At 34.6% G+C, this 16,240-nt stretch overlaps 1 protein-coding gene across 5 annotated transcripts in view; it reads right to left on the bottom strand.

The window, feature by feature from the left end:
- Window positions 1-16,240, bottom strand: part of LOC118484350 — a 55,405-nt gene that overhangs the window by 17,592 nt on the left and 21,573 nt on the right. For all 5 annotated transcript variants that reach the window (XM_035980385.1, XM_035980386.1, XM_035980387.1 and 2 more), the window contains exon 4: window positions 12,857-12,928. In XM_035980385.1, the coding sequence (XP_035836278.1) occupies window positions 12,857-12,928 (72 nt within the window). The remainder of the gene's footprint in view (window positions 1-12,856; window positions 12,929-16,240) is intronic.

Here is a 16,240-nt window from a genome sequence, read left to right as displayed (position 1 = left end):
CGTCAAATTTGGTACAACACTAATGAGTACGAACAAGGAAACTGACAAATGATAGAAACAATATCATATGCCTTGGCCGATTAAAATGAAATACGCATCTACATAGGGTTGTAATCGAACCGAACGAACATCAACAAGGCCATGTTCGTGTTCATTTGTTAAAGAAAATTAACATGTTCGCGAACTGTTCACGAACGCATATTAGAATATACGTATATGTTCGTGTTCGTTCATTAAGGAAATTCGGTTGTTTGCGAACACCGGTCTTAAACTCAAACGAATGCAGACGAATAAAAACGAATGTAAATGAACATTTAACTAAAAAATAAAAGATAAAAACATTGTTAACCTTAAACATTGGACATAAGTAGTTAAATGCCCATCAAATGATAAATCAAAACACAAGAAGTCTACTACATAGACGAAAACATTAAACAAATTTAACTAACTTAGACATAAATATTCAAAGTCCTACTTACTTAGACACATTTATCTCAAAAACTGTCTTAATGTCTTGAATGTCTTGAATGTCCAAATTTTAGCTAACTTAAAAAAAACAGGGTTTCAAGTTTTCCATATGTTTAAATAAAAGGTTTATTATTATTATTATTATTATTATTATTATTATTATTATTATTATTATTATTATTATTATTATTATTATTATTATTATTATTATTATTATTATTATTTTTATTATTATTATTATCAAACGAACAGACGAATGAACGTACACGCACGAACATGAACTAATGTAACCGAACGTTCACGAACGCCATTCATTCGAACGAGACCTTTGTTTGTGTTCGTTCGCTAAGCTAACCAAACGTGTTCGTGTTCGTTCGTTAAGCTAATCGAATAAACATAAACTAACTTCTTGTTGAATGGTTCACGTACTGTTAGCTAAACGTTTAGTTCATGTTGTGACTTAACTTTTGGGAAAAGTTATACGGAGGTAAAATAAGCAAATTCCATACACCCCCTTCGTGTGCCCTTACGTGTGGCCTTATTTTCCTTTCTGGCATCAAGGTTGGGCTTACTAAGGGCCAGCCCAATGTATTTCCTAATCCCAGGAGCTAGTTATGGTTAGCAAGAAATGAAAAAGGCCCAAATACAAAAAAGTTATAATTAGTTAACCAAAATAAATTAAGGATAGTTTGATGGATTGGCTGATAAGAAATGAATCTAAATCCTATGTGTTAGCTTAATCAAATTTATTGTTCATTGCTTATAATAGGACTAACAATAAATTTGCTAAAGTTATAAATTGTTGTTAATAATAATATGTATTGCGTTACTGTTAGTGTTAGTGAAGTAAAATAAGTTGCTAGACCAATTAATTGAGTTAATTGTAGGTAAGAAAGGAGGATTATATATGTTAATCTTTATGTAATTTATATGAATTTAAATATTAAATAATTAGATGATTTCATGATTTATAAATCAAGTGAAAATTTACATGATATAAATGAGGAAAATTGGTTTTTAATAAACCAACCTTTGTCCCGTTGGTAAATAATAATCTTACCTATGTAATTGGTATACAATAATCCTACCTATCAACATGTTGGTTCTTAATGAACCTCCGTTAATTATTTTTAACTGAAGTTAGTTTTTAAGTTTTATTTATTACACAAACAGTCCTTGTACTTGTAATTTACTAGATTTTAACTATTTTGTAAAACAAAAAAAGTCAAGGGCCATGTAATTAAATTTTATATATACATATGTGTACTAGTTCCACATTTATCACAAACACCACTTGAAAATCCTCCTTTTTCTCGATTTTGACTTCCGATGTAAACAACTACCATCGCCACCGCGACCGCCACCGCCATGGGAGTTCTCCGACGGATCAAGTAAACGACCACCAAAATTGGAATTTCCGGTACCAAACTACTCGGTTTTGTGTAATAAATAAAACTTAAAAACTAACTTCAGTTGAAAATAATTAATGGAAGTTCATTAAGAACCAACATGTTGATAGGTAAGATTATTGTATACCAATTACGTAGGTAAGATTACTATTTACCCGCGGGACAAATGTTGGTTTATTAAAAACCAATTTTCCTATAAATGATAACGAATAGAAACAAGCATTATTCTAAGAGAATAAGTTAATACGAATAAGAAAACTTTTATGATGGTTTAATATGCAATTTCTTTCTTTCTTTCTTTCTTTTTTCTATGTTTAAAACCAAGAGTAATATTAATATGATAGAATGTTGAAAGGAAAAAAAGAGGAGTGTCTTATAATAATTTCATGTGTCAACTGAAGTTCCACTGTTCTCTTCGTATTTAGGGGCTGTAATCCCTCCTCCTTTAAGCAATGATATGAAGAAAAACATTAGTGCTAAAAAGTATGAATTAATGATAAAACTATATTTTACTTATAGGTGAAATTTCCAAGATCCTCTTTATATATCTTTTGTATTTTATTATTGAGAAATTTCAAAGAATATGGTGAGTAAACTTCAACTATTATTCCATATATAAATTTACCAATTTTCTTTTGCATCATCACTTGTACCCCATGTCTGGGGGCTTTTTTTAAAAAAAAATTGATTTTTCACTTTCAACCTTAAAGATTTTTTCTTTTATATTTTAACCCATTTAAAATTTGTAATTTAACACAACACTTTATTATTTAAAATTTTGGCCCCTCCATACTTTTTATCTTTCGCAAGTTTTCCGTTTCACATTTCGTTCTAAGTTTTGCGAGTTAACATGTCGTAGCGTGCATGTGAGGTTCAACGTTTTTGCTCTATTTTTTATATTTGACAGACGCGTCGCAACGCGTCTATTTTTTCCCTTTTAAAACTTCCCCGCAACGGGTGGGTCCTAGATCGACGAAGTTATTATTTTGTACGTTTTACGTTTCTGGTTAATTTCTTTGCATTAAGACACTGTAACGGGTGTGCGTGATTCAACGATTTTAGTCTCCTTTTCGTTCAGTGTAATTTTTACCATTTTATCTATTTTATTTTACTATGTTGAGAGTCGATGTCGTTGTGGCATTGATGCTACTTGGCACGGTTTTACGAACGTTTTTAACCTATTAAATTTTTTACTAATATTTTGTTTCGGTTTACCTCTATACTTCCTTTACTTAAAAACTATTTTTTACTTGCGTATTTTATGTACGGGTATGTATAAATATGATTTGTTCTAAATTCCCACGTAATTTTTTTTATAGACGAGTCAGGTCAAATATAATACGTTTTCGTTTAAAGAAACCATTTTTATATGCATATTTTTATGTACGTTTTGGTATAAATTCAAGTTCTACGTTTCGACGTAAAGTTTTTTGGGAAATGATTCAGGTCAAATATAATATGTTTTCGTGTTTATTTTATGTATGTTTCGTAAAGTTTTTTTCGAACCGAGTGGAGTCAAATTATGGTTTCTTTTTCTCCCTTTTTTTTCCGAAAACTCTAATTAATCCCTTTTGATTACATGTGCATATTTTCCTTCATACCCGTTACGTTTTCTATGTATGAGTTGGATCACATATAATACGTTATGATTGTTCGATATGAATTCCATTTACTTTACGTTTGATCCAATCACAATGCTTATACAGGTCACACTGAGTTCAACTAGATATGTCGAAATGTATGTTTTCATATGGTTAATGCATTATATAACGTTTGGACTAATCCATTTAATGTTTACGATGTATTCGCGCCGTAACGCAGGCGTATCTTAACCTTAGTTCAAGTAAAAATAGCAACGGGAAACTTCATCCACGAACCTGTGACTTTTAAGATGGGCATCTAGCCAAAACTAGATGTCAAATCCTTGTATGTTTTTTATTAAGGGTAATTATCCTAGATATTTGAATTAAATAGAAGGTTATCCATCTTACATAGCTATTTGACCTAAATAGAAAGTCATCCATCCTATATGCCATTTATTTTTATTTTTCCTTTTATAAATATATTGACATGGATTAAAAATGTCAACATATAATTTTTTAAAATTGCAAAATATTTTTTAAAAATTTAAAAAGTACAAACATAATTAAAAAATGACAAAAAACTTTAAGCTTTTTGCAAAAAAATAAATAAAAAAGTTATCAAAACCTTGTGCAAAAATTTTAAAAAATTATCTATGATTTGTTAAATAGTGCTATCGTCAACTTACTCATTTTAAATAAAGATCAGCTAGCTAAGAAACCTATAAAAGAATTCAAGAACAATGTTGACTTCTTAAGTGCATAACAGTAAAGAATATTAGATTTAATAATCTCAACTATTTGAGGTTGGCCACCAACAATTAAAACTTCAAAAATAACTAATGGCAGTCCCGACTATTAACATATTGGCCTCAAATGGACCCTGACTAACAGAATCCTAATGCCGTTAGTCTCCGGTCATCGAAAAACGTTTTTGGCCGGAAAACTGTTTTTTTGGCCAGAAAACTCAACATTTTCATCCCAAACCTCTTTGTAACCTTATTACGGATCTTTAGGAACCTTTTTCTAGTAAAATCCCCAATTATTGAAGTCGTCGGAAAACTCATTTTTCGCCGGAAACCTTCTTTTTGGCCGGAAAACTCAACTCTTTGACCGGAAAACTCAACATTTTCGTCTCAAACCTATTTGTAAACTTATAGATCAGACCTTTAGAAACTTTTTTCTAGCCAAACAGAGTTAGGGTTCTGTTAGTCAGGGTCCATTGGTAGTCAATATGTCAATAGTTAGGACTGCTAGTAGTTATTTTTTAAGTTGGGACTGTTGGCGGCCAACGACGAATGATTGTGATTATTAGAATCCAATATTCCTAACAACAACAACAGTTGAATGCCTCCAACAAATTATTATTTCTCATGGTATCTTTGGAATGGATCATATAAGCGCACATTTCTCATGTGATGTTAAATCACATCTTTTTGCAGTGAAGGCATTCCTATGGAACAAATGTTGTTCATCACTCTATAAGGCATCCATGGCTATATGTTATTTAGTGGCTGTTAAAATAATATATTATATAAGAAACATATCTATATGTTGAGGTTGTGTGGTACAAAGAAAGATAGAGGTAGGAGATGGTAGCGTTTTACAAAACATGAATAGGTGTACTGGTTATTAGAATGTTTGATTTGTTTTTTTATTAATTAATTTGATTTATTTTATTTCATGATTATGTCAACATGTTTTAAAAAATTGCCACATAGGATAGGTTACCTGCTATTCAGGTAAATTATATAAGAATAGAATATAGAGTTAATTACATAGTTAGTCACTGTGGTTTGCACAAAATAACATACTTAGTTACTAATAGTTTAAAATCACTTTCTAGGGTATTAACTTTTCATTTTGTAACATTTGGAGGTATTAACTTCTAGGGTATTAACATAGTTAGTCCCTGTGGTTTGCACAAAATAACATATTTAGGTACTAATAGAATGTGATTTTAAACCTACAAATGACGTTAATACCTTCAAATGTTAGAAAATGAAAAGTTAATACCCTAGAATGTGATTTAAACTATTAGTACCTAAGTATATTACTTTGTGCAAACCATAGGGACTAACTATATAATTAACTCTAAGATATAAAATAAACTTTAGTGAGTTAATCAGAAAAAAAAAATCTATGAATAACTTGATTAAAACACTCATAAAACTTAAACTTAAACAGTGGCGAGAATAATCAGCTGGATAATGTGTTTCCAAACCTTACTGCCCGGGCACTGATTAACATAGTCTAAAAACTCCCTAAACGAATACACTTCAACCGGATACTTAATGCGAACCCAAGCAAGAACATTCCACCATATGCATCTGGCCCAAATACAACTCAGAAAGATATGATCCCTACTCTCCAACGACAGACCACAACGAGGGCAAAACTCATCATCCAGCTGAACGCCTCTTTTTATCAGGTTTTCTCTCGAAGCTATCCGGTCTATTAACACTCTCCATAGCAGGAAATTTGCTTTCGGGGTCGCCCAAGTGTTCCAGCTGAAACATGGATCATCCGGAATCCCAGCCAACCTCGCAATTTCTAAGTCCTTTCGGACTTGTTTTACCGAGAACAGTTGTTCTTCATCGTTTCTCCAGGACCACGAGCCGTTATTCTGCGTCAAACACTGGGTTAAATCGATGCCCAGCTTTGATAACTTGGAATCCATGTTACCATTATGTGAAATATTCCTTTTTAAACAATAAGCATCTAACGAGATATGGATCTCTACAGCCTCGTGGCCTTTAAGAAAGTAAGCATCTAGCAGGAGCTGAGCTGGATGACAAAACCTTGTGGCCTTTTTATGGATTTTTACGAGGGTTTTGTAACTTGGCGTCAGGGCAGGCCTAAGTAACATACAAACCTAGGCCCTCGCATAGGGCCATCAAATACTTAGGGTCTCTGTTTAAGATTTGTATATATAGTAGAGAAGTGCTTATAAATAAAAAAATAACATTTGTAAACAAAGTTTATGAGTGATATCTTGATCAATCCCCGTCACCATTATTAGTAATATTATTTATGACCTTATATTTTTCTTGTTTTAACTAAAGCTTATATATTATTTATCTAGATTATTAAAGCATTATATATGACTTCACTAGTAATACATGTAAGAAAATGCTTTGCTAACAGTAGCGGATATTTGAATTAGGCTTTAGCTTTTTATAGTGTACCCTAGTTGATATATATATCTAGGGCTGTAAACGAACCGAACGAACACGGACGAGGCCTTGTTTGTGTTCGTTCGTTAAGAAAATAAATGTGTTCACGAACGGTTCATGAACACTTACGAACGAGATTCTATGTTCGTGTTCGTTCATTAAGGAAATGAGCATATTCACGAACGGTTCACGAACACAAGCGAACACAAATAAATTTGGCGAACGCGATGAAGTATAAAGGTGGATTGCCCAGAGAGTAGCACTAGAACTTGAATCCCTTATTGTAGAACGGAGGTAGATCATATTCGTCGATGTAATTAATGAGAAAAGAAAGAGAAATGGTGTATAAACAAGGTGAAAGAGAGTTTCCTAGTTTAATTGTTAGGGTAATGATATAAATAAAAGTATAATAATATAAAAAGTATAGATAAAATATATGAAAGTATAAAAATCTTTAATTAAAACACGAACATACGAACATAAACGAACGCAAATGAACGAATGTTCACGAACACCTTACCGAACGTTCACGAACACAACTGAACGAACGAGACCTTTGTTCATGTTCGTTCATTTAATTAATCGAACGGAATTTCTTGTTCATGTCCGTTCATTTATTAAATGAACAAACATAAACGAACTTCCCGCCGAACGGTTTACGAACTGTTCGCTGAACGTTCGGTTTATTTACAGCCCTATATATATCTGTGTTATAGCTACTTCATCTTTTTTTTTTCCTGTTGATATCAGATGTAGAGTTTCATGCTGAAAAAGAAGAAATTATATCTTTTTCTTTTAGTAAAATGACGAAACCAGACTTTTCTAATCAAGGAATCACAACATATATAATTTCTTTTCATTACGCTAGGGTGTGATAATTTATTTTTACCAATTCATCATAAACAAACTCATGGGTCAAGTTATTCTACAAAGGACCCTAATTGTAAAAAGTGTAAGAAGGATTTATAGAGTGATAAGTGTCCAATAACCTAAAAGTAAACTCATTACATCACCACCCAAAACCTAAACACCCACCCCACCACCACCCAAAAATCTAGAACCCCCCCCCCCAAAAAAAAAAAAAAAAAAAAAAACTATACCTCACCAAAAAAACCTTACCCCCCACCCCCCCCCCCCCAAACTAAAAAAAAAACCTAAAAAAAGACTAAACACCCACCACCACCCAAAAACCTAAACCCCCACTCCCTCGGCAAAAAAAAAAAAAAAAAAAAAAATTGGGTGGGTGATGTGGGAGGGAGTGGAGGTTTAGGTTTTTGGGTGGTGGTGGATGTTTAAGGTTTTTTTTTTTGTAGTAGGTTTTTTTAAGAGCCTTTGTACCCTTCTTATAATTAGAAGCCTTTGTATGCGGCTATTAGAGGATCCGGGCAACAAAATGATTGGTCTTTCGCGTGTTATGTTTCACAGGAAGAGCCAAGAACTTGGAAAGAAGTCATGAAAGATAACTCTTGGGTGGAGGCAATGCAGGAAGAATTGCAGCAATTCCAGAAGCTGGGTGTCTGGAAACTTGTAGAGAAACCTGCTGGATACAAGAAGATTGGTACCCGTTGGGTGTTCAAATGCAAAAAGGATGACCGCGGAGTTGTTATCCAGAACAAAGCACGTTTAGTCGTTCAAGGTTTTCGTCAGATTGAAGGGATCGACTACAACGAAGTATATGCACCAGTGGCACGTCTCGAAGCAATTCGAATCTTTCTAGCCTATGCATCTTTCAAAGGATTCAAGGTTTATCAGATGGACGTGAAATGTGCATTCTTACATGGTGTGGTTGAAGAAGAGGTGTATGTCGAACAGCCTCCAGGTTTTGAAGATCCTATCCATCCTGATCGGGTTTGGTTGCTCAACAAAGCTCTCTATGGTCTTCATCAAGCACCGCGAGCTTGGTATGCAACCTTATCTAATTATCTGCTGGAGAACGGTTTTCGAAGAGGCCTTATCGACTGTACTCTCTTCATCAAAGAACAAGATGGAGATCTTCTTCTGGTACAGGTATATGTTGATGATATTATTTTTGGTTCTACTAATGATGTCTTGTGTAGGAATTTCGAGCGCATTATGCAGGATAAGTTCGAGATGAGTGCTATGGGGGAAATGAACTTCTTTTTGGGCCTACAATTGCAACAAACGGAGTCTGGGATATTCATTCATCAGACTAAATATGTTGGTAACATCTTGAGCCGGTTCCAGATGTCTGATGCAACGCCCATTGGTACCCCATTGCCGATAAATCACGGAATTACTCCAGACTTGAAGGGTGAAGCTGTTAGTCCTTCATACTACCGCGCAATGATCGGATCTCTTATGTACCTCACAGCATCAAGGCCAGATATAATGTACCCAACGTGCCTGCTTGCCAGATATCAAGTCAATCCGAAATCCTCACATCTTGCAGCTGTCAAAAGGATTTTTCGTCATTTGAAGGGTTACCATGACACCGGTCTATGGTACCCTAGGGATAATAACTTTGAATTGGTCGCTTTCAGTGATTCTGATTTTGGCGGATGCAAATCGACGGTAAATCCACAACGGCTGGATGTCAGTTTTTAGGAAATCGCCTAGTCACATGGCAGTGCAAGAAGCAGACGTGCGTCGCTACATCAACATGCGAAGCTGAATACATTGCTGCCTCAAGTTGTTGCTCCCAAGTCCTTTGGATTCAACAACAATTGCGGGACTACGGTTTTGAATTCCTAACTACTCCTATTTACGTTGATAATTCTGCTGCATTACAGATCACTAGAAATCCTGTGCAGCATTCAAAGACCAAACACATCGAAATCAAATATCACTTCATACGTGATTGCTTTGAGAAAAGGCTAATCGATGTTGTTAAGGTCCACACCGATGACCAACGTGCCGACCTTTTTACCAAAGCATTTTACAAATCAAGATTTGACTTTTTATTATTGGTAAACGGCATTAAGGTCAAGCCAGAGTAAAACCAACATCGGAAAATCATTTTTGTAAATACCTTTGTGTTTTAAATTTGTCTTAGTTTGTTGATTTTAGGGGGAGTAAATCCAAAATCTGAAAATCCAAAAACATCGAAAAATTCCAAAAACACAAAAACAATAGAAAAACAAAAATGAGTTTCCTGGCGAGAAAAAGAGAAAATGATAGTACATCAGTGGTCTATCCAAGCCTCTTTAAACCTTAAATGAAAAACGATAAGCAGCTCTATATAAGATGTATCGGTAGGCTCACAATCATTTTAAAGTGTGCAGGGTGATATAAATCTTAAACCGACTGAAGACCAGGTGGGAACCATTCATTGGCATATGGTCTTAGTACCGAAATTTCGTTTGAGAGATTGCCGAGTTTCTGAGATATTCGGTCTTTATGCTGCTTATCATCTGGGTATCATGGTTGTATCTTTTACCGAAAAATAACTGGGACGCAAGTCTAGATCTTCCATGATACTATACATACGTGTACATATTGCATACGACCTCAATAAGTGATAAACAATCACATGTCCAAACAAATAAGTGATAAAATATCACATTTATCCGGGAGTCAAGTTCGTCACTCTGCTGTACGAAAGTACTGACCTGTTCACGGACTTGCTCCTGTGCCCTCATGCATATGAAAATCAAGTTCCTCATCAATAAGTGATTATATCACATAGGGCTTGTTTTCAAATCAAAATAAGTGAGAATCTCACATCATATACGGTCAAACAGATGATAATCGGTATACTCACAGGTAAGATGAACTCTCGTGCATACCTTGATACGGGAATGTGTCGTGATGTGGATGAACACCGGTCGGTAAGTATAAATCATACCTTTAACGTATCCCCTCGCCATGATTACATCTGATAAGTTGAGCTTAAGTGGACAACAATACCGATAATTGTTATAGGATGCTTATCTTAATGTTAACTAATTGAACAACAAGAGCGTTTTGGCATGACCGTACACTGATATGATTCTCTTACCCTCGAAACTCGCAAAAAGAATGTCTGCATATATTTATTTCCTGCTTTCAGTTTTTACATTTGAAAAATTCAAAAAATACCAAAAAGATTTTAGGTGTGTTTTAATATAAACTTTATAAAAGCCAAAAAGATTTTATTTCTAATTTATTTTCGATCGTACGATGCTGGAACTCGAGTCTTCGTTACCTGAAACCTGAACGAAAACCGAATTGACTAAATCTTCATAAACGGTCGAAATTTGCAAGTTTTGAAAGTTAGAAACTAAAATTGATAAATTTGTTAAACTTTCAAACTGTCGGACGGTGTTAGATTGAAACATGGTCATACGTGTGTCATTTGTTTATGCTAACTATATTCCAAGCAGTTGTTCTCATTACGCGTTTAGATTTCTTGCATGTGCAGATTCTGAAGGCAAGGAGCACATGGTCGATGACAAAGCTTCGGAATGAAGACACGACGTGAAGGCGCTCAAGTGATGAAAATGATCGATTTGCCGCTGACCATCATTAACACCACAAGGATCTCAATTCATAAAGATCAAAGTTTTTCACGAGCATAACTCAAGGGGGAGCTTATGTTAAGGGGGAGTTTGTCAACACACTTCCTACATGATACGGGTAGTTTGTTGATACACTCTCTGCTTTCAAGACGTGAAGACTTTGAAGATCCTCCGACATTGAAGACTTGAAAGGACATCAGAGTCTTGAAGACACGAAGATCAAATATGATCAAGATCGAGACAAAGCTACAGCAAAGGGGGAGTTTGTTGGTGCACTTGTGTCTGTACTTTGTCTGTATTCGGTCATGATGTAAAACGGTGTCCTTGTTAGTCCTGTAAGTTGACCAAGTCAACCATCCTCCTGGTTTGACTTGGCCAATCAGTTAGAAAATGGTTAACATGTCTGTGTCGAAGGATGACTCATCGAAGGATAGTAAGATCCTTCGATGAACTCGAAAGATGAACCTTCGATGGATGATTGATAGACCTCGATAGATCATCCTTCGAGGTCCCTGTGAATCCTTCGATAGCAGTCTGATCGAAAGATGATCTTTCGATCAGTAATCCTGATCCTTCGACCAGACTTTCTGTGCTGGGTATAAATACCCATGCAGTGTGTTCATTTCATTTTAGAGACAGAAAGACAGGCACTCACAGACAGATAGACATATACTCGAGAGATAGACAAGTGAGAGCTTTCTGTCAAGAACACACACATTAGAGAGTTTGCAAAACTGATTTGTAAACATTGAGCTTGTAACCGGAACCTTTCATTCGTATTAATACAAGTGGTGTTAATCGGTGAACTTTGTGTGTCTTGTGTTTGTGCTTGTTTCAACTCGGTTGCACTCTAGCTTGGATTCCGCACTTGCTAGTGTGTTAACATAACAAGGTTAAGGTTTGACCTCATCCTTCGAGAGGGACCTACAATGTACCTTATGATAAGGGGTAGTCTTCGCTACCCCTTGGCGCTCCGGCAGTAGTGTAAATTTTGGAAAAAAATTGACGTTTTTTCGATTTCGTTACCCCTTTCTTTGAAAACGTTACCCCTATGAGTGTTTTCTAGATCCGCCACTGGTTCAGCGAACTGTTCGTGAATCGTTCGGCAGAAAGTTCGTTTATGTTCGTTCGATTAGCTTAGCAAACGAACACGAACAAAAAGTTTCGTTCGATTAGCTTAGCGACCGAAAACGGACAAATGTCCCGTTCGTTCGACTGCGTTCGTGAACGTTCGGTAATATGTTCGGTTACGTTCGTTCATGTTCTTTCGTTTACATTCATTCGTGTTCATTTGATTATATTAAAAAATAATAGATAATAAACCTATTATCTAAACATATTGAAACCTTGTTTTTTTTTAAGTCAGCTAAAATTATAAATTATGTCTAAGTTAGTTAAACTTGATCCATCATTTGGTGATTGTATACAATTCATAAAGACATTTTGTGTATGATATAGGTTTTGTTCAAACCTTGTATTTTTAACGTTTAAGATTTCACCCGCTGACCTTTACATACATGTGCTTTTTGTTTCAGGTTAGGTCCTTTATTACAAACCCGGTTAATTTTTAGGGTTAAGCGTCATAGGGATGGCAAAAATGTGCCGAATATACTATATACTTTAAATCCTTTTTCCTGTTTTCCCCGTGGTACAAGGCGGGTTGCACCTTAGTAGTTTACGCATTACCTCTATCAAATTATAATTTAGTTTCATTCATAAAAAAATTACTAACCAAAAAGATGAAGTAAAAAAAAGGAAGGTCTTACAGGAGTTTGAAAAGTTGTTATCTGAAGTTCGTCGACAACTTGGTCCATATTTGGCTCATGTACTTGCTCCTCCTTTAAGAAATAGTATTTGAGAAAATAAAATTAGTGCTCAAAACTATAAATTTGTGATAAAACTACACATTGGCTGTGAAAGCTATTTGTTAAGGAAAACTATAAAACAATGAAATAATTGATAATATAATAGATTATAAGATGTCAACGAAATTGGTGTCTAAAGATGATACCTTAAAAAAACCATCAAATAAATTTAACAATAAATTACCAGTTAAATTTGGTAACAAAATAATGAATATGAACAGGAAATTAACATCGAGTTTTTTTCCAAAAGAGTGTATGTGGAAAAATTATTTACCAAAATGGGTGTTTTGAAAAATAATTACCAAAATAGATGTTTTGTAATGACTTTTTTCCCAAATTGGTGAGGGTGGAAAAAATATTTACCAAAGTGGGTGATTTTAAAAAAAAATTATTAAAATGAGTGTTATTTCTTATTTCTTTATTATTAACTAATCTATTATATTTTTTTTCTTTTTTTCAATTAACCCTAATATGTTTTTAATTTATTTTCTCCAAACAATTACTCTTTATATTGTATTTACTTTTTAACCGACAAAATATAATTCTTTTTTCATAATAGTTTTTCTTTTATTTCCTTTTACATTTAAGTAAGCTAAATTATTCTAATTTTAGAGATGTAAGCGATCACTAAAGTAGCACGTTCATATTCATTTATTTAACTTAAATCGAACAAACAATCAAACACAGACATGGTTTTCTTTTTTTGTAAACGAGACATGTGTCCATATTTACATTAATTGAATGAAATAAATGTTGTTCGTGACTATTAAAAAATAAGTTGATAATAAAAAATAATAATAAGTATTGAGTTGGCCAATAAAATTATGAACCAATCAATCTACGTAAATATTTTGCCCACTGATTGTTAATAAATTTATGTAACTTTAGGGAATACTATATTATAGGTTTTCATTTGAATTGGTAATTAACTACACGAACAATAATAAATGAAAAATTAATCTCAAAAAAAAAATTAAAACAGTAGATGAGAGGTATTAGCACTCAGTTTGTTTTAACATGGGTTTCCTTATAAAAAAGAAAAAAATATATATAATAATTAATAAGTTAGTTAAAAAATCTATATAATTAGTTAGATTGAAGAAAAGAATATAAATGTGATAGCTTGATTAAATAAAAATAGAAGGATTATAACAGACTAGTTAAAAAATGGGGAATTGGCTTATAATAATCCCACCTAGACCTTATTGGCCATTAATAATCCCACCTCAGAATATTTCCCCCACCAGTCTCACCTTTCACCTATTTTTCCTACAATGGTCCCCCGTTAAAAAAACTTAACGGAGTTAAGCTTTTTTCCAAATTACAAACATATTTTTTAGGGCTTTTGATCAGAACGATGATACGAGTCCATTGATGTAAAACTTACTTCGAAATGGTGCTCCAAGTAACTTGATTTTGGTTAATTGGAAATTTAAACACCTGAATTGAAGCGTTGTATTCATCGTTTGGAGCACCGTTTCGAGGCAAGTTTTACATCAACGGACTCGTATCGTCGTTCTAATCAAAAGCCCTAAAAAATTTGTTTGTAGTTTGGATAAAAACTTAACTCCGTTAAGTTTTTTTAACCGGGGACCATTGTAGGAAAAATAAGTGAAAGGTGGGACTGGTGGGGGGAATCTTCTGAGGTGAGATTATTAATAGCCAATAAGGTCTAGGTGAGATTATTACAGGCCAATGATACGTGGTTGAAAACCGGTGCTTGTAATTGTTTAACTTAACGTTTTTACGTGAGTTTTAGTTTCGAATAGCCTACTTTTAATCAAGAATGTGTTTTGCAGGTTTGATGAAGTTTAAGGAGCTTTTCGGGAGCTTTACGGGTCATCGGATTGAAAACCGGAACATCGGAACGCATTACGGATCAAACGGGAGCGAAACAAGCGAAAGCTGAAAATCAAGTTTTGAGAACCCGTCGCCGACGGGTACCAAGCCGTCGGCGACGCCCCCTTAAAATGCCCGTAGGCTAGAAATGCCCGTATCCAGGTGTTTTAGCCGTCGGGTAAATGTTGAAAATCCAAGACCCGTCGCCGACGGGTTGAGGGCCGTCGACGACGGCCTGCCAAAACCAGAAACGGGAATTTTGATCATTTGGGGGTTTAGTTCGATTCCTATTGGTCCAAGCTCATTCAATACGGGAGTTACACTTCTTTTTGGAGTTTGAAAATACAACTTGGAGCCATAACCTATCATCCTTCTACTCTCAATCCATCTCTATCACCAACCTTCATCCGAATCAACCCGAATCACCATCCAATTCACTTTCATCACCATCCCAAACCCTAGCTTCATTAATTCATCAATCCTTCCATCACCATCATTCGAACCAAACCCCCATTCATCATCATTCACCATTCCTCAAGCTTCAAGATGATCCTAATCAAGTTTCCTTCTTTCGGTGATAGCGTTCGTCCATCCATGAGCGGCTAAATTCTTGGAGGTTTCACCCCGGTGTAGGTTTTTGTAAGTCTAGGGTTTCTAACATTGTTCTTGGTTTGATTTTGTGACAAATTGCGATTTGATTTGAAGCTTATGACAATTGTCTTGCATTTGTATTGAATTCATAAATCGTCGAGTGAAGATTAAATTTGACTTTATGAAATGTTTATGTGCAATTATGCCTTGTCTAGGTTAGAGTTTACATATTCTTGGTAACGAAGTGCATTGTGGTCCGTTCTTTATAACGTTGATAGCTCTTGGCACCTAAACCGTGTAACACTAAATTCGTTAGTCACTTTTGCAATTGAATCAAATCTAAAACGTGTAGAAATCCTAGGATTGTAATTACCGAACCGGGTGTGAACCTTGTTTATTTATCTTGTTACATCATCAATTATAATCTCGTGCAATTGTTTAAGTTCTTGTTAGTCACAATTAAAAATTAAACTTGTAGGTTCATTCCAACATCTTTTCAAAACAAACAAAAACCATAAAAAAATAATCTAGTAAGCTTCATAATAGTGACAAACCGTTAAATCAATCAAGTCCATTCGCAAACCACATACTCTTCGTGGTTCGACCCCTTGCTACCACTAGCTATTTGTTAAGGGTAGTTAGGGTTATAAATATTATCTTTGACCGGAGCGCGACACTCCGATCAACAACAACAACATGAAACATACCATACCTCTACCGCTGATATCGATCAAATTTTGGCGCCGTTGCCGGGGAGTGCGTGCGCTTTGTGTTTGGATATTGTTTGAATTTGTGTGATTAACTGTTTAAATTGTTTTGCTTTCTTTTTGTACTGTCTCTTTCCTTGTTACGCGA

Source organism: Helianthus annuus, chromosome 11, assembly GCF_002127325.2.
Source record: "Helianthus annuus cultivar XRQ/B chromosome 11, HanXRQr2.0-SUNRISE, whole genome shotgun sequence".
NCBI classification, from domain to species: domain Eukaryota; kingdom Viridiplantae; phylum Streptophyta; class Magnoliopsida; order Asterales; family Asteraceae; genus Helianthus; species Helianthus annuus.
This window is presented reverse-complemented; position numbering and strand designations above follow the sequence as displayed.